Genomic DNA, 25,905 nt, shown 5'->3' with positions numbered 1-25,905 from the left:
CTACCAGGAGAATTTCTTTAAAGCAATGTAGTTGGGATTTCAAATTCATTATTTTATTTATTTAATTTTATTATTAAAATTTTTAAAAAAATTTTTTATTTATTTCTAAGAGAGAGAGAGAGAGCACAAGCAGGGGAGGGTGAGAGAGAGAGGGAGACACAGAATCTGAAACAGGCTCCAGGCTCTGAGCCAGCCATCAGCACAAAGCCCAAAGCGGGGCTCAAACCCACGAACCGTGAGATCATGACCTGAGCTGAAGTCAGACGCTTAACTGACTGAGCCACCCAGGCATCCCTCAAATTCATTATTTTAAAATTTGAATTCTAATCAGTGTGATGAACACTATAAACTTTGTCTGACAGAGTTCCTGGACCCTTGCCAGCTTTGCTGCCTTCTGGATATGTCATGATGCAGCAATCTTTCTCTTCAGTTGGTTGTTTCTGAGAAACTTAATATTCTCCTTGTATTCTACTTAGTGCAAAGTCTATTACTTGCACTGTTGTATCAATTCATTTTTATTTTATTTATTGGCTGGATCAGAATATAGAGAGCATCATTATAGGCTGGGAGCTAAGTTAGGTACTAGTGATGAACACAGTCCTGGCCCTCAATCATGCTGTTCTGCTGTGAGGTACATAGATGAATAGACTGGTCATTGCAGTGCAGTGATGCATGTAAGGAAAGGCCAAGTGCAGAGCTAATGGGTCAGTGGCAAATGGAGTGGCACCTGACCTAGACTTGTGGATCTAGGAAGACTCAAGAGAAGTGGTGTTTAAGCTGAGACCAAAGGATGAGAAGGGAGATGGAGGGGAAGGGTAGAGGGGCAGAGGAGAAGCTCTCTTAGCTTTCCATGTAGAGACAATAGCATTACCAAGGTCAAGAGTATAATCGAAACTGATAAGTTCTGCTGCCAATAGTTCTGCTAGACACATGTCTTAAGGTGTAGCAAGAGATGAATGGAAATACAGGCTTCTCCATGAATAACTTTAATTCAGACACATTGGAATGAACATCATAATGAATACCCAGACCAGAAGTAATACAGTCATGTGGATCATGTAGAGTTAACCTCAACTAAGTTGATCAGTGCAAGTTTCTTGGAGGGGAAATTTATTTCAATTCAGGGGACTTTTTCAAGGTTTAAGAATGTGAACCCCAAATACTGATTACTCAAGGAACCGTGCAGAAGTCCTGAAGACAACTTCAGTAAATCAGATCAGATCCTATAAATTGGGCTAAGCTGGACCTTTAGCTTCTTTGTGTTCAATTAATTGTCTACACATATCTTTACGTATATTTTGTCATGCCCTAATGGACTGAATACAGCAAATCCATCCACAGAGTGTGTAGCTTGTAATGACAACTCTGAGGAGGTGCACAGAAGCAGGCTGGAGTGAACTTTCTGAAGCAGCATCTGCACCCCCAAAATGGAATGGCATCACCCTCTGCCTTCCCATCAAAACTAGGACTTGGCTTCTGAGACGTTCCATTAATGTCTTATTCTGAAAGAGTCACTGTGAGAAATCAATTATTTCCTTGGGTTAAATGATATTGACTTAATCACTTATTTTGGACATAGGGATTTTAAGTGCTGGGTAAAAGCAAAGTTACACATGATTCTCATCTGCGTTATAGGTTATAAGTGACCATTGATTCTGCCTACTTTGAAGCGGTCTAAGAAATATATCCTGAGAGATTATAAAGAAAAAAACCACTGTGATTACTCTAGTGCCCCCTAAGTATTTGGTTTTTATTCCTACTGAGATTTAAGTTTTGTTTATTTATTAAATTATTTTAATGTTTATTTATTTTGAGAGAGAGAGGGACAGACATAAGTGTGAGTGGGAGAAGGGCAGAAAGTGAGGGAGACACAGAATCCGAAGCAGGCTCTCAGGTGTCAGCATAGAGCCCTTCGCGGGGCTTGAATTCAAGGAGCCATGAGATCATGACCTGAGCCAAAGTTGGATGCTTAGGCAACTTAGCCACTCAGGTGCTCTGAGATTTGAGTCTTAAAAAGAGGCATTCTTTTAAAACATTATGTTCTGTGTCAAAACATTTTTAAATCATCTTTATGCAGCACGTTCTTTAAAATTCAATGTGGCCTTTCATTGCTCTTTTAAATGTGTGGGGATATGTACTTTAATTTCAGGAGAGTTTTTCTTCCACTCTCTTCTGAGGTTCTGGAGTCCTTTTGGTTTAAAACCATGGCTGAGCTTTAATCACAGATTTTTGAATGATAATGCTTGCCTATACTTTTGTCACCTGAACACTGACATTTTAAAGCCCCAGGTTGGAAAGGATGCTAGAATTTATTATAGCATTTCAGGTATTCTCATTTAAAAATTCAGGTCCCCATACACAAATTTTAGAGAGATACCTCTTGCCCTTTATTAATTGCAAATGTGATGCCCGGGGGGAAAGGACCATCTCCTTCCTGTGGACCTCCCATCACTCATCAGTAGAACAGAGAGTGAGTGATATTTACCTATGGGCATCCTTCTTAAATGATGAGTGGGAATTAGAGTAATTATGATAAATTAATGGCTCTATGAGTTGTAAAAGGTTAGATATTATGGAGTTTCATTGTCATGGAGGAAGACAATTAAGGAAATCTACGCCTCTAGACTGTACCATAGATCTTGAAACATTTCTAGCCACTTTGCCTTTTATTACTTTACCCTATATGGTATGGTCAGTGTTGCAATCATGGTTTTACGGATGCCTACTAAAATTGAAGTATTTTATGAGGAATAAAAATAATTTTTCATAAAGGCTTACGTGAAGTTCAATTTGATTAGGTTCTTAATCACTCTCACCTGGCCCTGGCCCCTTTACTGAATTGTTCTCCACTAGTTTACAGTCACTGGACTTTGAGCAGTAAATTCTAAATTTGCAAGTGAGCTGTCAGACAATTTAGTAAGAATGCTGATCTGCTGTTATCAGGGTCAAAAACAAGCACTTTGTAGATCGGTGATCCTGTGGCAATACACAATAAACCAAATTCAATTGTAAGAATGGCTAACTTTGAGTAAGCAAAGAAGGTTGTGAGATTACAACTGCAATAAACTTGAAATTGATCATCATCTGTGGTTGAATTTATGGGAGGCAGTTGGTTTGATTTATGCAATATGGATCAAAGAAAGAAGAGATGTAAGTCAGCATCTCTGGTCAGCCGACTTGCAGAAGGTCACTGAGACCTGGTGAATTACTGTTGGCCTGGATTTGGCAAGCAGTGCTGGAGCAGCTTAACTAGATCTGCCCAAGCCTGCCCGTAAAGATGCCAGTCAGGCTGTAGGATTATAGACATCTCTGAACAGTTGAATATGCATTTTTGGAAATTTCTAAGACAAATGGCAAGTGAATTGTGAGCAGTCATGAAGGTTGCCATAATGTTATGAATATTACTTTAATCCTCCAGTTCCAGGGTAGCAATTAGACTGTCTTATAGGCCCCAGGACAGCATGTTTATGAAACACAAGTGGAAAAGAAGCCTGTGTAAAAATTTTTGAGGAAGCATGGTAAAGATTAGACATCGCTCTCTCTTTTTTTTTTTTAAATGTTTTATTGATTTCTGAGAGCGAGAGACAGAGACACAGCATGATCAGGGGAGGGTTAGAGAGAGAGTGAGATACAGAATCTGAAGCAGGCTCCAGGCTCTGAGCTAGCTGTCAGCACAGAGCCCGACGCGAGGCTTGAACCCATGAACTCACGTGAGATCATGACCTGAGCCGAAGTTGGACGCTTAACCGACTGAGCCACCCAGGTGCCCCAAGATTAGACATCTCTAAGAATTCTTCCAGACGAGACATCATAATATTATTGGAGAAGAAAGCATGCATAAAATCAGTCCAACCTATGTAAAGGAGTGTTGGCTATTTATGATTTCACAAGTATGCATTAAGAAGTGGGCTCTTTGTCCTTTCTGTCACCTCTTAGGTACAATATCAAACTTTGACTTACAAACGTTTGCCCACAATTGGCTATAAGAAATACCATTGTTCATCACAACGTAATCCCTACATAATATACACAACGGTAAGAAAACTTTCACAAGAAACAGTTGTGCTTAATTCATACGATGAGCTCAGAAATACTCTATAACACTGAAACATGAATGCTTTGTGAACACCAGCTAAATGATTTTAGGTCCTCCAGTTTGAAAGATACCTGAGCCAGCGTGAGGTGAAAGAAACAGGTGAATCCTTTACTTTGATATTCCTGCTTATCATTGAAACTTGAATACATGGGCAATACTACTCTTGCCTAGAAATCAAGTAGGTGAGCTACAACCAAGGAGGTCAGCTACAATCAAAGGGCTCCTGTGATTACTGCTGTTCTTGCAAAGCCGTGAGAGTCTGGGAGGTATGCAGATGGTGAGGATTCTCTGCCTTTCTGGAAGGTGGACTTTAGCACATAGGTGCACCTTCCCATCCTGGATGCTGAGTTTCTTTTCCAGTAGCAACAAGCATGGCCTGCTGTTTGTGTGCTGTTGAGGGGTGATTAAAGAAGGGGATGGATGAATGAATGAATGGCTGAAGAGAGCCAAAAGAGTCAGATGCATCCAATTCAGTATTTATACAGAACCTTGCATGTGCAAAGAGCTATGCTAAGGCAACCTTATTTCAAAGGTAAATAAGACAGGGCTTATAGTTATTGGTTATGCGTGTATTAGCAGTGGGTATGAGTAGGTGGTGATGGTATAATGAACCTTAGGTCTTTCATAACAGTAGCATAGTGTAGCAGCTTCCCACTCAGATCTCTCCCTAATTCCTGCAAAACATGGGTCAACCACCTTGGTTCACCATGTTGGGTGATAACTTTGCTTGTAGACTAGTGCTGACTTTTCCTTTAAGCACACAGTTTAGCAATGGTCCACACTGTCTGCCATTCTTAAAATAACTACTCTCTTGCACGCCTCCTCATCTCTCTCAGGGGAATTCTTTACTCTACTTTGGCAGTCAGAAATGACTGTGAAGAACAAATTTTCCTTTGAGGCAAATAGACCCATACACCTAAATGTAGGCTGTGGAAATGGCAGATTCTGTTGGTCTAGGGGTTTTTTACAATTAAAAAATTTGGGAACCCAGCTAATTGAAGAAGAAGCCAACTAACAACATACAGTACCAGTAGCTTCAGGTAGTGGTGCATTAGCACTGGCACATTCCAAGCTTACAAGAACTGATTATTATAGTTTTTAAGACTTTTGTGAACCTGTTGTTAAGCACGGGCATGATTAAAATTTAAATTGTATAATTTACAATTAAATAGATTATATTGAAAACTAAGGTAGTAAATACTCAAAACTCATCACTTTCTAATTATTTCATTATTAGTTGTACTCTTGGGGGTTTTTGTAGCCATGTGGAGGACATGTTTTGTGGTTGTGTGCTGCTCCACAGCCTTTCTTTCTTTTTTTAATTAAGTTTTTAATTTTAATTCCAGCATATTTAACATACAGTGTTATGTTAGCTTCAGGTGTACAATATAGTGATTCAGCAGTTCTGTACATCACTCAGTGCTCATCAGGATAAGTGCACTCTTCAATCCCCTTTGTCTCTTTCACCCATTTCCCCTCCCCCGCACCCCCTGCTCTGGTAACCGTAAGTTGGTTCTATATAGTTAAAAGTCTGTTTTTCAGTTAGTCTCTCTCTTTCTCTCTCTCTCTCTCTCTCTTTTTTCTCTGTTCATTTGTTTTGTTTCTTTAACTTCACATATAAGTGAAATCATCTGGTATTTGTCTTTCTATGAGTGACTTATTTCAGTTAGCACTATACTTTCTAGCTCCATGCATGTCATTGCAAATAACAATATTTCATTCCTATTAATGGCTGAATAATACTCTATTATATATGTATGCCATTTCTTTGTCCATTTATCAATCGATAGATAGTTGGGCTACTTCCATAATTTGGCTATTGTAAATAATGCTGATATAAACATAGGGGGTACATGGATTCCTTTGAATTAGTGTTTTTATATTCTTCAGATAAATACCCAGTTGTGTGATAAATACCCAGCAGTGTGATTGCTGGATTGTAGGGTAGTTCTATTTTTAACTTTCTGAGGAACCTCCATACTGGTGTCCCGAGTGGTTGCGCCGGTTTGCATTCGTGCGAACTGTGTATGAGAGTTGCTTTTTCTCCACATTCTAGCCAATACCTGTTGTTTCTGGTGTTATGATTTTAGTCATTCTGACAGATGTGAGGTAATATCTCATTGTAGACTTGCTTTGTGTTTCCCTCATGTTTAGTTATGTCGAGCATCTTTTCATGTGTCTGTTGGCCATCTGTATGTCTTGGAGAAATATCTGTTCATGTCTTCTGCCCATTTTTAATAGGATTATTATTTTCGGGGGGGGTGTTGAGTTGTATAAGTATTTTGTGTATTTTGGATACTAATCCTTTTTTGGGTATGTCCTTTACAAACATCTTCTTCCATTCAATAGGTTGCCTTTTAGTTTTGTAGATTGTTTCCTTCACTGTGCAGAAGCTTTTTTATTACAATATAGTCCCAATAGTTTATGTATTCTTTTATTTTTCCTACCTTAGGGGACCTATCTAGAAAAAAAGTTGCTATGGCTGATGTCAGAGAAGTTACTGTCCTTGCTGCCTTCTAAGATTTTTATGATTTTGTGTCTCACATTTAGATCTTTAGTCCTTTTTGAGTTTATTTTTATGTATGTATAAGAAAGTGGTCCAGTTTCATTCTCTTATTACCTATAGCTGTCTGGTTTTCCCAACTCCATTTGTTGAAGAACAAATATCTTTCTCTCATTATATAGTCTTTTTTCCTTTGATGAAAATCAATTTACTGTATAATTGTGGGTTCCTTTCTGTGTTTTCTATTCTGTTCCATTGACATACTTGTTTATTTTTATGCTAGTACAATACTGCGATGATTATTACAGCTTTGTAATATAACTTGAAGTCTGGAATTGTTTTATCCCCAACTTTGTTTTTTCTTTTTCAGTATCGCTTTGGCTATTCAGTGTCTTTCGTGATTCCACACAATTGTAGGATTGTTTGTTCTAGTTCTGTGAGAAATGCTGTTGTTATAACAACAATAACAGATCTTCCCTAGCTTAAAGATGAAGCTACTTAATCTTTGTATGATTCCATTTCCTAGTTTGTAAAATAAAGACAGTATAGACCCTTCACAGTAGCTGACATAAGAGAAGCTCAGAAAATGCTGGGGCGCCCGGGTGGCTCAGTCAGTTAAGGGTCCGACTTCAGCTCAGGTCATGGTCTCACGGTTTGTGGGTTCGAGCCCCATGTCGGGCTCTGTGCTGACAACTAGCTCAGAGCCTGGAGCCTGCTTCTGATTCTGTGTCTCCCTCTCTCTTTGACCCTCCCCTGCTCATGCTGCCTCTCCCTCTCTCTCAAAAATAAAATAAAGTAAAGTAAAATAAAGTAAAATAAAATAAAATAAAGAAAATGCTGGGCAGTTAGACGGAGTACTTCGTAGGGGGTGTGGTGACGTGCCACTGCATTTTGCTTATCCTGTTCCCAGACACCTAGATGTGATAACTGAAGTTGTCTGTGCTTGCGTAGCTTTCATTTTGATTCTGAAATACAGAAATAATGAGAGCCAGATTTCTCTACTGTCTTAGGTCTTGAAGGACTGTCTTGAGGTCAACAAATGAACATTTTGCATGTTGAAGAGATTTGGTTATCATTTGACTGCTTTCCATATAAACATTTTATGCTGAAATACAAACTTGGTGAGGCTTATTGTGAAAGAAGTGAAGAGGGAAAGGCCTCAGCGGGCCATTGCTTAGTTTATCGGAATAGCTGCAGGAAGAACTTTAGGAAAAGAATGCCCAGGAATGCCCCACAGTACATCTTCCCCCAGTCCAATTTCAATAACCCTCTGGGCTGGGGTACGTGTGGCCTTGGGATCACTTTTATTTCTAATGTTTCTGGATTCTAGAAACACTTTAACGAGCAAAACGCCTTGGGATCACTTTTATTTCTAATGTTTCTGGATTCTAGAAACACTTTAACGAGCAAAACACAGAGATATGACGAGAAGAGGCTTGAAAGCTCCAAAGAAAAACAAAATAACTACTTCTCTTTCATTCCCCATCTTCTACAAAAATCTTTTAGTATCATTAAGGGCTCTTCCTCTTACTGGTATAGAATAATCAGTTGCATTACTGTGATTCATCAATTGCCTTTGAGATTATATTTTACTTTGGGTTCTCATTCATTTTTTACAAAAATGTTTTAATATCTTCAGTCACTGGTTTGTGGCATATTTTGGACCATGGAATCACATTGTTGTGATTTGCTGTTGACCCTGTGATGTTTAATCACAATTTTGCTGGGCTGTTTGCTATATAGAAGAAGAAAGGTTGTAGCAGTTCAAATTTTCTTCCGAGATCTCTCTAGTCTTTATTTTGTTTTTTTAAATACTGAGAGGCAATATACTATATATATAACTATATATATATAACTATATATATATAACTATATATATAACTATATATATAACTATATATATAACTATATATATATAACTATATATATAACTATATATAACTATATATATAACTATATATAACTATATATATAACTATATATAACTATATAACTATATAACTATATATATATAACTATATACATACATATATATAGTGTGTGTGTGTGTGTGTGTGTGTGTACCTGTCCATACAAGTTACTAATAATCATTTTTGTTAAAGCAGTGCTTTTGTTAAACGTCTCAAAGTTTTTTTTCAATGTTTATTTCTGAGAGGTGGGGGAAGGGAGGAGGTGGGAGAGGGGCAGAGAGAGAAGGGGACAGAGGATCCAAAGCTGGTGCTATGCTGATAGCAGTGATTCCGATGTGAGGCTCGAACTCACAAACTGTGAGATCATGACCCAAGCAGAAGTTGGATGCTTAACCGACTGAGTCACCCAGGTGTCCCAAATGTCTCTAAGTTTTACATGTATGAATTAAATAGTAAGTTAGATGTATTCATTTGAAGACAAGGAGAAATTCCCTTTATTTAAAAATGATGAGAGTATTTACAAGGTTACTACTTCTGTAATATATTAGCGCCAAAGTAAGATGTGAGGAAGTTCCCTTCCTCACTTTTCTTGCTCCAGCTGCCTTCTGCTCTCCAGGACTATCCTGCCTTCAAGCTCTGCCCACACCCCATCCCCCACCCTTCTCATCTCTTGTTAATTCTGTCCACAGCTTCTGTGTACTTCCAGATCCCCAACCATAAGTTTCTCTGAAAGAAAAATACAAGGTGATGGTAAAGACCAAACACATTGGCAGTTTGGACCTGAGGTCTCCACCATCTAGAGTAGCATGTTTGAAATCATCTCTGTTCAATTGTTGGAAAAGATTTACACAATGAACTTATTGCTTTCCTCCAGAGGAATTACTTTTGCAAAATACAGAGTACAAATTTTATAACTAAAAGAATTAGTATTTAAAGTCTTTATTGGGAAGTTGACAAATCAAAGGACGACACTAATATAGATTATTTGAGTGATAAGATCCACTGAAGTAGAATGTTCACTGAATTTTTTTAAAACTTCTGGGAAAGTTTAAGCATTCTGATTATGGTACTGAACAATTTCGGTAAAGACAAGCAGCCCTTAAAAATATGAAAGGATCATTGATAATAACGCTTCCCACTGAAAACTGTTGCAGAAGTGCTTATTTGGAGGTTTTGGAAATGTGAACTTAGAGAAATGAACTAAAACCTACATTTAAAAACTACTGCTCTCTCATACTCTGCCACTTCTGATGAGCTGGTAGAGGAGCTTCATGAGACTGAGAACAGTCCAGGACTATTAACTCCAATTTAAATTCTTTTAGCTATCAGAAACTCTGGGTAAAAGTTCACTTATTCTAGTGTATTTTACCTCCCTAAGCCCATTTCCTTAGATGATTTTCTCCAGTCAACTTCTGAGGCACCAGATGAATAAACTGAATGGTTATTTGAGGCGATGTATACAAAGAAAAGGAGAATCTAGCTTGGTCCCAGACATGGCTAATTGACTGTGGGGATTTTAATAGCTCAAGGATGAGCGAACTTTGGCATACACCGTGCACTCTGAAGAAGGCCAAGTCTAAAACAAATACCGCACTGTAATCAAATGGAATCTGAAAGTTCAGAAATTAAAGTGCTCCTTTTTGGGAAATGTTACCATCTTCTTTGTATGGTTAGTTTTTGATTTCCTACCTACCTTTTAGGAAAGGTGAGGTTAGTAATCTCCTTTCATACTCCAGATCTCTGCAAAAGCCAAGAATTTGTCTGGCTTTAGTCTGTAAAATGTGATGCATTTGGGTCACTTCATCTTGGTTGTTTGTTTGGACTGTGCATTCTGAGGTCCCCATGTGTCACCTCCGAGGGCAGAGATTCTATTGCACGAACCCACAGAGGCTGGCTTCTGTGGCTAACAAGGTCCTCCTGTCTCCTGCTCTTTCCCACCATGCCACTCACCAAGTCTATTCCTGGCGGTGTTCAGACCCGGGGCCATCCCTGGAGAGAGCGCGATGTGGCAGAATCACATTTCTGCTGTCACCTCTGTGTCTTGGAATGAAAACAAACATCTGGGCAGGCATTTGGGGAAAGAGGTTGTAAAGAGTGACACACAGTTAAAAGAGGCATGTAAAGGGAGAAGAGCCCGTATCTTCTTTCTTAGAAAATGTGACAATTTATGGCCTGATTGTATGTCCCTCAGCCTTTGCTCATTCTCTAACTTCTTGGTGGAACTCCCTTCTTCCGCATCTATAATTTCCCTTACTTATTTTAGAGGTAGTGATGAGTTCTATAAAAATGCAGGGACCTGGGGATTTACTTGCATGAACTTCAAGTGCCCTAAGAAAACACGCACCTGTGTAGGCTGAGTGCACGACCCTGCACCTGATCTTGATGGATGGGAACCTGTCATCGTGAGTTGCATGTAAGTTTCAATAAGTGTTTGATGAGTGAAGATGCCTTCATCATTGTTTCAATCCCACATTTTCTGCATTTATGGTCACTTATTCTGATCACCTGGAATGAACTATTTACTGCTAGTGATAATATTAATGATCTTGGAGGTATCTATTGGCACTCCAGTTGAGCTAAATGTTGTATATTAGTGATCTTGGAGGTATATAGTGGCACTGCAATTGAGCTAAAAGTTGTATCTAATTATGTAATAAATAACATAGAGAACCTAAGGGAATTTGAAAGAGTGTGTGGGAAGCTTTTAAAGGATAACACTGTCTTCTGCTTCATGAGTTACAGCTTTGGAAAGGTCTCATTATGATATCAGATGCTCATAAGCGTTAGGAAGTATGCAAGCTGAGAAAAGTATCATATTCTTGCTATTTGGAGAAATTGGAACAGGAAGGGCTAGAGCTAATTCTTTGTATAGCGGAGTAGGCCATGTAGGATTTCAGACTCTAAGTAGTTCAAGTTGCAGGTCCCTGTGGTCTCTGTCATGACCACTCTGCTGTTTGAATAGTAAAGCATCCATAGACGTATATAAATGAAGAAATGTCACTGTTTTTTGATAAAACTTTATTTATGGACAATTGAATTTGAATTTCATAAAATCTTCATATTATGCAAAATATCATTCTTTGGATTTATTTCTCCAAGCATTTTGCTCTCAGGTCCTATAAATACAAATGGTGGGGCAGATTTGGCCCAGAGGCCATGGTTTAGAAACCCTCTCCTAGGGCCAAAAAACAAAATAAACCAACAAACCTAGTTAGAACAAATTATGCAATTGTCCTAAGTCTTTCCAGCCATTTGAAATTATGAGGTTGCTTTGGCAAATTTCGGTGCCCTCAGATTGGGGGAGAAAGGAACGGTACTTCAATAGGTCAGTTCTTCCACAAACCTTATCTAGTATATGTTAGAAAGAAAACAAATCCCACCCTAGATTCAAGCATATGTTTTACATCCCTGATCTTGTATGCTTGGGCACATCACCATGGTCTCTACTTAGACACTCTAACAAGCACTTTGCACAAAAGGTTTACTCTTCCTACAGCAGGATTCTTCAACACTCTGGTCGTCTGTCCATCTTCTTACTTTCTGCATGCTTGTCTGTTTCTTCATCTCTTCCAGGCCCGCATAATGGCGTTGACTTCTTGGGGATGCTTCCAGTTCTGTAAAGTATCTAATACAGCATTGAATTAGAACAGCAACCACTTACACAACGCCTCCATGGCCCTACACACACACACACACACACACACACACACACACACACACACGCACACACATGCACGCACACACATGCATGCACACCCTACCCCCCCCCACATGCACACACACACCCCAGCTTGGTTTAAAGTCATCCTATGAAGGGACACCTGGGTGGCTCAGTCAGTTGAGCGTCCGACTTAGGCTCAAGTCATGATCTCATAGTTTGTGGGTTTGAGACCTGCATCAGTCTCTGTGCTGACAACTCAGAGCCTGGAGCCTGCTTCAGATTCTGTGTCTCCCTCTCTCTCTGCCCTTTCCCCACTCATGCTGTGTTTCTCTCTGTCTCAATAATAATAAACATTAAAAAAATAAAAAAAAATAAAGTCATCCTATGAAGAAGTAAGTATCTTCCTGTTTTTACTTATCACTTGACATACAAAATACTGATTTTTGTGGAGTGATTAGAAATTACCATGCTTCCGTTCCAATCTAATTTCTGAAACCATGGCGTTTATTCCACAAATATCCCAAGTATAACTATTTCCCTGAGGTCATACAATGTTTATTCCCTTTTGGTTAGCTTGTCACCAAAAGTCCAGTGCATTTTGCTGAAAACTCATTTGTAATGATTGAGAAATAGAATGTAGCCCTGCTGTACTAAATCTTGAGAAGTGGACATTCCATTTGCTCACAATAGGGAGGGGAAATAGACTAGGGAGATTTTTGAAAATGGTTTATACCAGGTCAGAGAAAGGAGCGTTATGCAAAATTGTTAATGCTAAATGCCCATTCACTCTGGATACAGAGTTTTATCCTTATCAGTGAGTTTTCATATTTTATAAGAAGCAAATTAGAGATTTACAGGTCATTTGCTTTGGATAAAGTTATTTTTAATCTTTACCGATGCCTTAACCTCTGGAACTCTGCTTCTTATTGGAATGTAAGTATCAGAATGACTTGGAGAAAAATCTCAAAAATCGTATTGTTCTATCTTTCCCTCTTTTGGTATTGTCAGTACCTTCAAATGGGAACCTGTTAGGAACATACCTGTGGTTGAACAAGGTATCAGTGACTGCAGCAAGCAGGAATACATGATGGAGAGCCATGGAGTTTCTCTGTGACAGGGACTTGGAAATAATCTATCATAGGACTGGAAATTTGGTTGCCTGGTTTGGGGGAGGGCTTCAGAGAAGCAAGACTTCCCCTTAGATTGGATGCTGTCAGAAAACAGAGGTAAATCCACAAAAAGGTATCTCAATAAATCTGATCAATAAGGAAGGAAAGTTGTGAAGATCAGCCTGTACAAGGTAAAGAAGTATACTCATTTTCCCTCAGAGAGGCAGTCCACAGTACTTTTTGGATAGCATAGGGCCTTGTTTTTGTCTGTACTTAGATAAAATTTTGAAGTGGCTTCGGTTTGTCTCATTTATCATGGTCTCAGAGTAATTTTGTCTGGGGTTGGTATTCTGTGAGATTGTTTAAGTGTAATAGACTATCATGACCTAGCTGTGAGTTGCCATTGCTGGCTTCTGAATGTCAAGGGCAGCCTGTTTTTCTTTCTTAATATCTGTCCCCCGCTCTCCTCTCTAGTACAGCTGTAGTGACTACTTTTTAGTGACACATTTCCAAGTTTTTATTACAAAGTATTTTAAATGTACAGAAAAAGCCAAGATAATAGTACGATACACATCATGCTTCCGTCAAACAACTTAAGTAAACGATTGTAGATACAAGGATTTGAGTACCTCTCTCAAATCCTAATTTTTCCTGGAAGTGAACTGTTTTCTTGAATTTGATATTTATCATTCTCAAGTACAATGCATTTTCATTTCCCTTTTTTAAAGTATACATATGCTATTTTATGGTCTCCCTTCCTTCCAGGAATTATATAAGATCTGACTTTCGCTCACATTTGTGGGCATTTTTTATTCTGGCGTTGTTTCAAGTAGGCACTGAAGCATCAAGCGGCATGAACAGGAAACACCCTATACTGTACATGGGGCCACAGGACGTAATTTTATAGAAGTACCGTTAAGCATTATAAATGGGTTTTAATCTCCCCATCAAGTACTTTGCACACTTGGTTTTCAGTGCCCTACGGTGACGTTGATCACAGGGGCAATTTGTGGGTTTTATTTTCCAAGATGTAGGGTGGATTCTCCTCCTTCCCTCCACAGGCTCTGCTGAACATTTTGACGCTAACAGAGCTGCATCAACTGGAAATTCACATTTTCTGCATTAAAGACCATTTTAATTTCATGAAGCAAAGCCTTGGCTCCTACTTGCAAATAGCACTGAGGAAAGCGATATTGCCCAAAGAAGTGGCCTGGTATATCCAGATATGAATATGTTGAATTAAATACCTGACTTTCATTACCTTTTGCTTTATATTTCCATGTAGCATACACATTAGTTAGACCTATCAGCACCTTCCTCCTTTCAGGAGAACATTTTATTTCTGACAAGACATGTCAATGGGGGTAATCTGTGGCATATGAGACCTGACACTAAAAACACACTCACTTTCACCGAGAGAAGAGCTGACACATTCTGATAGACAGACAGGCAAAGGCAGAACACCAGGAATGATTCCCATCTTTTCTTGCCCTTGCCGCCATCCAGACTGGTAATGAGACTGAGCATCTTTTGTGTAGCTTAAGGTTTCCAAGGACAAGCATGCTTACAACTGTACGATGTCTCTTGTCACCTGGTGTTACTGGGCATGTTTCAAATTAAAGCAGGAACATTGTCATGGTCTTCGGAGGTCTTTAATCTACTTTCACTTATATGGCATGGACAGGATCTAAACACCAGGTGTCTTAGCCTGTTTGGGCTGCTGTCACAAATATCATAAACTGGGTGGATTATAAACAAAAGACATTTACTTCTCAAACCTCTGGGGGTGCTGGGAAAGCCACGATCATGGCACTGGTAGCCACTAGGCAAGTGTCTGCTCCCTAGTTCACAGACCCCATCCTCTCGCTGCGCCCTCATGTGGCACAGGGGCAAGCTAGCTCCCTGGGGTCTCTTATTTTTTTATTTGTTTTTATTTTTTAAAATTGTTTATTGTCAAGTTGGTTTCCATATAACACTGAGTGCTCATCCCCACATGTGTCCTCCTCCATGTCCATCACCCCCCCACACACACACATCAGCCCTCAGTTTGTTCTCAGCATTCAAGAGTCTCTCATGGTTTGCCTCTCTCCCTCTCCCCCACTATTTTTCCCCTTCTTCTTCCCCATGGTCCTCCTTTTAGTTCCTCCTAATCCTCCTATATGTGCAAACATATGATATTTGTCCTTCTTTGCCTGACTTATTTCTTTCAGCATAACACCCTCAAGGTCCATCCATGTTGTTACACATGGCCAGATTTCATTCTTTCTCATTGCCATGTCGTATTCCATCGTATAGATAAACCACATCTTCTTGATCCATTCGTCCGTTGATGGACACTTAGGCTCTTTCCATGTTTTGGCTATTGTGGAGAGTGCCGCTATGAACATTGGGGTACATGTGCTCCCCGGGGTCTCTTATAAGATCACTAATCCCATCGATGCCATAATCATCACCCAAAGGCTCCAGCTTCTAATACCATCACGTTGGCCATTAGGATTTCGACATATGAATTTGGGTGGGGGGGGGGACACAAACATTGAGACCACAACTTCAGGTTTAACTGAAATCCCGAATATTTGGGTTGTTATATCCACTGAGACCCAGATATGTTATATCCACTGAGACCCAGATACAGTCATGGGGATGTCCGGTGGTGGGGACGGGGGGGGCGGGTGGAACAGCGTCCCAGGATTGGAGGGAAATGTCGGAAAAGCAAATTCTGCAAAGTCCTTCTCATTCTGTACTGACATTTGGCCTCTCATCACAGGGGAACACTTAAGAATCTGCCCTCAAGAATATACATGCTGCACCACGGAAATGGAAGACAAGTTAAGCCAGCAGAGCAAACTCGAGTTCGAGAACCTCGTGGAAGAGACGAGCCATTTTGTACGCACCACATTCGTGTCCAGGCACAAGAAATTTGACGGTAGGTGGAATGGTTTCTGATGCACTTTGTTCGAGGTGTGCTTTTCTGAGGATCTTGGTTTTAGTGAAAAACATTTTTTTTGAAGCCAGAGCTTTGCTTTCCCTCTTAAACATTTATAACTTCGTCTATTTTTAGAAAAAGCATGAGCTTTCTTCACAATTCTTGGAGTAATATGTTAGAAAAGCCTGCGTTAACAGAGAGCTGTTTTGAGTTTGTGGTTTGCCTATGAGATTTTTTTCTGAAAGATTGAGCTTAATTTCTCATGATTAGAGTGATTCTAATTCAGGTTTTGTCACATCATCGCTTGTCTTAATTTTTCATCTGGGGATTTTCTTTAAAATAATTAAATGTCATTTAAAGTTATTTGAAATATAGCAACACTTTCGAGAAAGACAGGCTTGTTTTAAGGGCTAAGGACATGGACTCCTTTATTTTGGAGTTTCTTCCTCCAATAATGCAGCCACATTTTACACTGCAGCGACCGTGCCTTCTGCCTAAGGTTTAAATCCTCTATTGATTTCCTGATCATAAGCAATCAGCTTCATTTCTATATTCTACTTGTTAAATAAACAGTTGGTATGAGAAAGCACAGAGTGCAAGTGATTATTACTAGGATGGCAGCATTGAATGCTCTCATCAGTACTTGAGAAACATATTCACAAGCAATCTGATTTTCGTAAACTGAATTAATAATGATCACCATAAGGTTAAAATTCTTGGGTGGTTACGTGGTGTTTAGTGCACTAAGAGATGAATGCATGCGCTGTGCCTCATTGTAAACCACACTCTCAAATCATGGTGACCCTTCCTGGTGGTACCTTTGGGTCATATTAAAGTTGTCATTGGGTGGCGTGACCACCATCATTTCCCTTATCCTCTCCAGGCCGTGCACCGCAGAGCCAGTTTACAAAAGGCTCACCCAAGTTTTGATTTTCCCTTTTCTTTTCTCTGTAGTAAGTAAAATGTTCTGCTTCATTGCGGCTTTTAGCTATTACAGCAACACCGATGCCTTTCACATCAGCCCTCCGCGGTCTAAAAGGCAGGTCCACCCGGTGGTGTTTTCAGTACTTAAGTTGATGTGACATTTTCCTTGTAAGCCAACGGGACTTCCTCTTTTCTGCCAAGTGTTTGAACATTTGCACCTTCTTCTCTGTCCCTCCCTGTGTGTTCAGCTTTCTGTGTGGAGGTGTATGAAAACAATTCCTTACTTAGAAGTGATGCTCTGCGTGTCATTCCCTTGAATGAGGCAAGGGGGTACTTAGCTCTTTCCCTTGATTGACAGATTACAAATTTGGTGACATTCAGGAGCCCCTGAAGAGGCTAGGTGCTGGAGAAACTGTAATGTATCACTTCACATGGAGGCAAATTGAGACACCTTATCGTTTGTTACAGAAAGCATGGAGAGTGATATGCAGCCGTTGACTTTTACCTGTCTTTGGAAAATAATTCTAGTGCCTTTACAGAGCTGTAGGCCAAAATTCTGGTGAGGCAATTCTGGGACAGCATTCGTGATATACACCGTATATTCCTTTTAATAAAAATATTTTTTTGTGAGATAGTTTTATGGGGAGCCGAGTTATTTATTTTCATTTTTTTAAAATATTTTTTTTGAATGCTAGTCTATTTATTTTGAGAGAGACACCATGAGTGGCAGGGGGGACAGAGAGTGAGAGAGAGAGAGAGAAAGAGAATCTGAAGCAGAGCCCGATGTGGGGCTTGAAACCATGAACTCCGAGGTCATGAGCTGAGCTGAAATCAAGTCAGACACTCAACCAACTGAGCCACCCCGGTGTCCCTGATTTATTTACTTTTCTAATGTGTAAAGCTATTCAAAAGGACTGAGTCTGATACTTGTATTCTCATATCAATGACTTTTAAGAATAACTTTTTTTTCATACCAATGACGTTTACTTTTGTTTTACTACAGACACCTCCTTCTCTCTGTCAGCCTCTGTCTCTCCAGATACATTAAGTTGCTGTAATATACTTGAGGGATTATGTCAGTCGGTTTGACAGGACCTTAATTTTTGCTAAGATTAGATCTGGCATGGGGGTTGACGAATCCTTTTCTAATAGTGCGACTCAGGTTGGGATGGGAGGGAAGTTGAGATTTTTTTTTTGAGGAAGCTTTCGGCCAGACTTATTTTTAAAAATCAAAATGTGGCCCTGGTGAACTCAGCTTTTGAAGAGCTCAGTGTTAAAAAAAAAAAAAATGAAAATATGGAAATGTAATAGTCACCATCCTGACTTTCGCTGCTGGTTTAGGCAGTTACATTAAGGTCAGCCACTGGGTTGTAGCATGTATCGTCTTATCCCTTGAAGGTGATCTTGTGAGGTCACCTGTCTGGAAAAGTGGTATATTCATGCAGCAGCATTTCATTTCCCCCATTAGCCTTTTTAAAACAAAAAACAAAACAAAACAAAACCAAAAAAAAAAAAAAACCTTCCTCACTGATGAGTATCAGTGAGTGTGAGCACAGAAGTATCTAGGATCAGTTGTGGAATGTTACCCTCTGAGCCTTATTTTCCCAGATAAAATCAATGGTGCTGTGAAAGACTTGGAGTTTATTTTTAGTAGCTTCCTATTATTCTGTGAGTCATTTTGCATTCTCACTGGGGTCCCTTGCTCCAAAGCATTCTTTTGCATTTCTACTGTGGTCTCACTTTCTCAGAGATCTTGATTTGTCATCTGGATTTTGCATGTTTTTGTTGGCTACATGTTTTCTGTTGTATAAATAACTCTATTCCAGGAGAAGGTGACCACTCCCTTTCCTACTTTTTTTATTTTCATTTAAGTACAGCGACAATTAAAATTGCACCTGATACATACGATTCAGTCCAAACTGTATTCAGAGAGGCTAAATTCAGTCACTGTTAACCATTAATCTGTAGCTGTTGTTTTCCTTATTATACTAGAAATATTTTGATTCCATTTGGCTTTTCATTTTGTGGCAGAGGTGACTCCTAAAATTTGAAATTCCCAAACATTTAATATAACATTCTGTTTCTTACCATGTTCTTTCCTAGTTTTTATTAATATCTTTGTTAATATTCAGAAGAAACACTGTATAAAGTTATAATTATTCATTGAGTGGTCAGAAACTAATCCTGAATTAATATGAATTCTTCCCCACCTTTCCTCTATGAACAAACTTTGCTTCATATTCCAATTATCCTGAAACTTTGTAGCTGAGAGGCAGTAAATTGAGAGAGTATATAACATCAATTGCAGACATTTTTTGTTCTTTGGCAGGGGATTTTCTTGTAACTGAGGAGCTCTCTTTTTCTTTTTAAACACAGAATTGAAATGTTATGAAGGTATATAAAATAAAAGTGTATATTATATTCTTGGCACTGGTACTTTTCCAAGTGGCTCACAAGGTTTTGGTTAGTTTTTCTTTCCCTTCTTTCTCTGACCAAATCTCCACCTCTGGCTCACATTATGTACCCCTACAAACCTGTCACCCTACTGTCTGGGGCTTAGCCTGCAAAGATTTCCTCAGAATGATACAGGGTCAAAGATTTCCTCAGAATGATACAGGGTCGCACCCAATTTGCTCTGTAGCCAAGACCAGACATTTTTGTCACACCCCAGGGGTTACAATTACCAAGACCATCAGGTACACCTGGCAGAGTGATCCCAGCATCACTCCCTTGCTTCTCACCTGTCTCACCTCTGCCAGACCCCCCCACAGCCAGAAGTTTGCAAAGCAAACAAATCATATAGAAATGTTTTAAAAAGGGAGGGGCATCCTTGTGCACTTGCTCGTTTTCCCAGGATTTTTGTGTTCAGGTGACCATTTCACCTGTCAAATTGGCATTTGTGTCTAAATCGCAGCAACTGTCATGCCTCTAAGTGGCTAATTTGTTAGGATTCTAGGAAAATAGACAACAATCAAATGCTCATGTTAGTAATAGTAATAATGGGCAATGCCTGGCCCCATTCCTTAGTCTCCATGGATGTTAACCTATCGACCAAAGTGCAGCGTGTCAGAGCTATTTAGTGGGAGACTCAGCACTGAGCCCCAGACTGAGCACTCTTAAAGCCCTGCTCATAGTTCACCAGTACCCCATAAACCGTCTAGTGCTTTCCAGTCTCCAAATATACTGAGATTTCATGAATAGCAGCATCCACTCCTCTGTCTCTCGCGCCTGCCCTGCCTCCATTATTGTGGGGAGGGGGTGGTGATGTCTTTGAGAGGGAAGCAGAATGAACTTTTTTTAATCCTTAGAAAAGAAAATTACCCCCCTAAATATAGTCTTGCCCCCAAGGGACCTGGGGCCTAGAGAGGGTAAGTCACTTGCCAAGTTTCCACCAAGAAGAATGAAACCAAGTCTGTAGCCTAATACTCTTGACTTACATCAGCTTATAAATAGCAATGTAATAGGAACTTGACATTTGCTTGAGGTTCTAACTAAACTTTTATGTGTTTTGAGTGGACACGGGCGAAAAATTATTGATACTCCTTTAACAAGGCAATGGTGATATTGGTGGGTAAAGAGTCTAGCCACATTTTTGGAAAAGGCAGAAATAGTATTCAGTTGGAAGTTGTCTGTCAACTAAAGGGGAATGAGTATTTTGTGCAAAAATGTTACTGAATCAGTTAAATAGTATCATTTATTCTCCTTACCTCACAAAGCCCTGACAGCTTCTGCCTCAGTGTGGGCACCAGCACCCTATTCTCCAGAAGCATGTGTGGACTATGGGTTCTTGAGAGACTGGAAAACTTCATTGAAGGGATATTTTATTTTGCTTATTTTTTCTTCAGATTTATTAGTGCTGAATTTTATTCACATGTGAAGCCCAATATGAGGGTTTTTGTTTGTTTGATTGTTTAGTTTGTTCTTCTTGGTCTTATTATTTTACTTTTCTTCCTATTTTTATTTATGCATTTTAATGACACACATTTGTCCAGAGATTTTTGCAGCAAGTGCATTTTAAGAGCAAGAAAATATTAAAAAAATAAATAAAAAATAAAAAAGTTGCGCAGTAATTTTCATCTTTCTGAAGAACTTATTCTTTAGTGACACTCTCAGAATTCTCATTTTACTGAATGTGGAAATAATTTATACACAGTGACATAATATTTTTATGCTGAAAATCTGCTTGGGTTTTCTTTTTAAATATCATTTCTCATCTATATACTGTAGAAATGACAATAATATAATGATATCTGTAAAATATGGTCTAATTTTCCCAGAGAAAACACTTGAAAAGGAAAACCGCTAAGTAGTTTTCCATATGTGGTAGAATCTTCTATATTTCCTGTCACATGGATGGTGTGTGCTTGTGTGTGTGTGTGCGCGCGCGCGCATGTGTGTGTGTGCATGCGCATGTGTGAGATTTTAGTTTGGAAACACTTATTCAGAATCTTATATGTAGAAGACACTTACCCAAGTGGGTAGTAGATAAAAAAGATGACTAATAATGACAAAAATATGGTCACAGTCTGTCATGAAGTTTATATTACCCTGTTGGGGAGAGACAAATATAAAACCAAGAGTAAAGAAGGCAGATTTGACTGTATTATATGATGGAAGTCCATTGGAGGTAGAAAGGATGGAATAAAGTGTTCTACTTAGAGGCATCAGAGAAGACTTTTTGGAAGAAAGGACAGACAGGACCCCTAAAAAATAACTTAAGATTGGAATAAAGAAGGGGCAAGAAGAGACAAAGGCACCAGAGCTTTTGTACACATGCCTACAAAGTCCTTGGGACATGTTGTAAACATATTTGCTGTTGATGTTTTGCCACACTGTTCATTTGTTGACATTTAGGGTGCGTCTGCCATGTAGATATTCTGTAGAAACTTTTCAATCCTTCATCAGTCTTCTATTGTTTCATTAACAAACAACAATGAAATTTCAAGGCATAAACAAGAAGTATTTATGTTTCTTCAGTACATCTTTGGATTGTCTAGATTTGGCTGTTCTGGTCGATGTCCTGCTCACTTTGGCTCTAAACCAATGTTTGGTCTGGTCTGTTCTAGATGTCACTGTTCTTTTGGCTTCAGGAGTCTATCTCGATTGTTTTCTTCTCATCATGGTGTTTAGACATGAAGGTTCTTTAGTGGAGGCATGGTGCCCCTTCATGCCTAAATGAGGATTGGCACACTCTCTTCCCAGGTTCTGTGCGTGAAAGCAAATCTGGTCATTCCCAACATGAGTGAAGAAGGGATTATATGACTTCATGGAAGTGAAGGTTAGGGAGGAGTAAATATTTCTATATCCTAACTCCTGTAGTCCTGAACTGACTCCTCTTCCTATTCTCGAAACAACATTTTATGTTCTGCAAAGGGTGGTTCATTTGTTGTTTGGGCGGTTTCTTTAGAATTCAAGGGGGCTAAGCATTTTCTAAATGAAACACATGGACATCCCTGTTTTACCACTACCTTCAGTCTCCTCACACAGCAACAACTGCTAGGATAACCACAGGCACACATGCACCACTTCCCGAGTGTGCTTCGAGAATAAATAGATGGGATATTTCTGTTTCTTATGCTACTAGTACTCTTGTTCATCATACAGAATAACAAGCTAGCTGTAATTCATAAGGGTTATTGTATTAATTATCTTACAAAGTAATTAGCTGAACACCTCCTTTAATTTTGCTAGGCCACCGCCTCAATGACATGTATTTCATCTGAAGGACACACCTCTGTGAGTCACATTGTGCTGGATTGGGTTTTAGAAATTAGAAACACTCATTCTATCACTGGAGAGTGATCTGCCAATTTTCCCAAAGGGCAGACTTTCCAAAAATAAGAATTAGCTACCCAGGGATTTCAGCTGTGGCAGAACTAGTGAAGAGACTTACAAATCATGAGTGCCTTGTGTTTGCACACTGTTGGAATAGATGGTCCATGGTAGGGGTCTTTTAAATGCAAATGCATGAAGAACTCAGATCTTTCTACAAGTGAAATTGTCTTTGCTTCTTCCCTTCCCTTCCCTTCCCTTCCCTTCCCTTCCCTTCCCTTCCCTTCCCTTCCCCTCCCCTCCCCTTCCAGCCCTTTCCTTCCCTCCCCCTTTCCTTCCCTCCCCCTTCCAGCCCTTTCCTTCCCTCCCCCTCCCCTCCCCTTCATTCCCCACACAACTTTTTTTTTTTTTTTTTCATTCTGCTCTATGGACAGATCATTCCAAACTAAGGAAGCACACTCGTGATTTACACCTTCATGTCCTCTGTGATGGACTACCAATCTTTTTCTAATTCTTAGACCCTACCACGCACCTCAAAGTAACTTAAAACACATTTTCTCCCAGTGGAGTGGTAATATTATCATCTTATTATCACCAATTCCCTTGCATGGTGGCTTTGCTGAGCAGCTGTTTCACAGACAAGCCAATTTCTTTTAAGTATTGCTCTATCGGATGCTGAGACCAGCCCCACCAGAAGGGTTCTTGGTCATGAATGTTAATGAGCAGACAAGTATCTGCTCTCTGACAGGGACTCACTAATCCTTTGAGTAAGTATGGGTAAATTACAGGAGAAATTTTATTTCAGTTAAATTGATCTGCCATTGAATAGAGAAAACTGATTTTCTTATTTTAATGAAAATCAAGAAAAATATTTAATGGTGGTGTAAATTAGAGCTCAGTGGAAACATTTTTGTCTCTAAACCGGAGAACACTCAGCCCAATGTAGACTGGTTGACTGCATGGTGTATGTAATGATAATGGAAATTTCATGATCTCCAGGTAGGTGTGATGTGCAGTGGGAAGCAAGAGAAGTCACCCACTCTAGGTGGGGTTTGCCACCAAGATTCTTGACCTTCCTTCATGACAGGGAATTGGAATAAAACTGTGCTTTCCTCCTCGGCTGAAACAACATGGTTTCCCTTTTTCAAATGAATGACATGGTAAAGGCACAAGAAGCACATATATGCTGTGAGAGTTCTAAGATTTAGAAGGAAACAATTAAGGTGAAAATCTGAAATGACATACCCGGTCGTGCCAGGAGTCCCCGAGGTAGGCACATTGAAAGAACAAGATGGGCAGGAAAGTGATAATGGTTGAATGAGTCGATGAGTCCGTGGTTTTGTGTGTGTGTGTGTGTGTGTGTGTGTGTGTGTGTGTGTGTGTTTTACAATATTCTCATTCTTGTCTGGTTTCTAACTTTCTATAATAACAGAGTTGTTTAACAGTAAATAACCGACTTGGAGCGTCTGGATGGCACAGTGAGTTAAGTGTCCGACTTCAGCTCAGGTTGTGATTCCCAGTTCCTGAACTAGAGCCCTGCGTCGGGCTCGCTGCAGTCAGTGCAGAGCCCACTTCGGATGCTGTGTCTCCCCATCTCTCAGCCCTTTTCCCGCTCATGCTCCTGTGCACGTGTGCTCTTTTTCCCTCAAAAATTAAACATTAAAAAACAAACAGGAGAAAACTGACTTGAGCATGTACAGGATAGGAGATTTTCAGACCATGAATTCATTCTAGATAACCTAACAATGTCAGCAGGTCATTGTCACTCTCATTCATGTCTTGTGTATTTAACAATAGTAAATTAGATAGCGTGTACCATTTTCCAATTGGAAAGATGAATAGAACTTACACAGACTCAAACTCAGAGTAAGGCTGCTTAATTTTTGCTTCCATCCAACATTTTATTATCATTGTTTTTCTAGAAAAGGCATCTCTAGTTTATCCCCATGAATAGGCTTGTTTAAAACTTTCTCTATTAAGTGTGATTCAAAATGTTGACTTCAAGTTTAGATGATATATGGACACCAGAGCAAGCAAGCAGACTGTTCGTATACAAAATTTGGAAAGATTCGGAAGAAAATGTAAAATGTATGTTATAAGTGCATTATAAATAACATTTCTTTGTTGCTTAGTAGTTACCCGGTAATTTTTAGTTGAATGACAACACCTACGTGAACTTGGCATTTTAGCAAATTAAAAGGAAAAGACAGCTTGCCTAAGCAATTAATTCCATAGGGTTCCAAGTATTCCATTAGGTAGGAAGAGAATATTAAACCAAATATGGAGGTGGAGTCAGGAACCAGCTAAGACTGAATGGTTCACAGCACTCTGAGAAATTTTTAGACATCATTCAACACGGCTTCAGAGTTTTCCACTTATTATTCTTTCAAAAGGTTTGTAATATTCATTAAATGGACAAATATTATTTTGAAGATGACTATATATAGTAGCACATGATCTTCATGCTGTTTCCTCCTTACCTAATTGAATCCAAATAACTTGAAAATGAAAAGCAAACTTTGAAGTCAGATAACAGGGAATTGGGCCTCCAAGGCCTTTCCATGTTTGAGGAAATGGTAGTTCTCCACATTTTTTCGTTTCTGAACATTTCTTTGCATATTTTCTCCATTTAGAAGAATAGCGCTGTGGGCTTTACAGGCTTTGGCTCCCTCAACCCTTCTGTCTCCTCAGTGCTGATGTAATTGACACCTGGTCATTTTCACTTATTTCCTGTTCTTTTATTTATTTTATTTTATTTTACATTTTATTTATTTTTGAGAGAGTAAGGCAGAGCATGAGGGGGGAGAGGCAGAGAGAGGAGACACAATCTGAAACAGGCTCCAGGCTGTGAGCAAGCATTCAGGACAGAGCCTGACGCGGCGCTCGACCCCACGAACCACAAGATCATGACCTGAGCTGAAGTCAGATGCTCAACCGAGTGAGCCACTCAGGTGCCCCTTTCCTGTTCTTTTAAAAAGTATGATCAATTGCCTATTCCTTGTTG

General features: G+C 39.4%; 1 protein-coding gene across 1 annotated transcript in view; it reads left to right on the top strand.

Annotated features, from left to right (window-relative positions):
• The window catches only part of LOC120220520 (glypican-6-like), a gene marked incomplete at its 3' end in the record, with an annotated part of 566,313 nt that overhangs the window by 272,633 nt on the left and 267,775 nt on the right, over positions 1-25,905 (top strand). Inside the window, exon 2 of the mRNA XM_039217650.1 lies at positions 16,047-16,205. Within this exon, the coding sequence (XP_039073581.1) occupies positions 16,047-16,205 (159 nt within the window). The remainder of the gene's footprint in view (positions 1-16,046; positions 16,206-25,905) is intronic.

Source organism: Hyaena hyaena, unplaced genomic scaffold (assembly GCF_003009895.1).
Source record: "Hyaena hyaena isolate Hyena2069 unplaced genomic scaffold, ASM300989v1 scaffold_703, whole genome shotgun sequence".
Taxonomy (NCBI): domain Eukaryota; kingdom Metazoa; phylum Chordata; class Mammalia; order Carnivora; family Hyaenidae; genus Hyaena; species Hyaena hyaena.
This window is presented reverse-complemented; position numbering and strand designations above follow the sequence as displayed.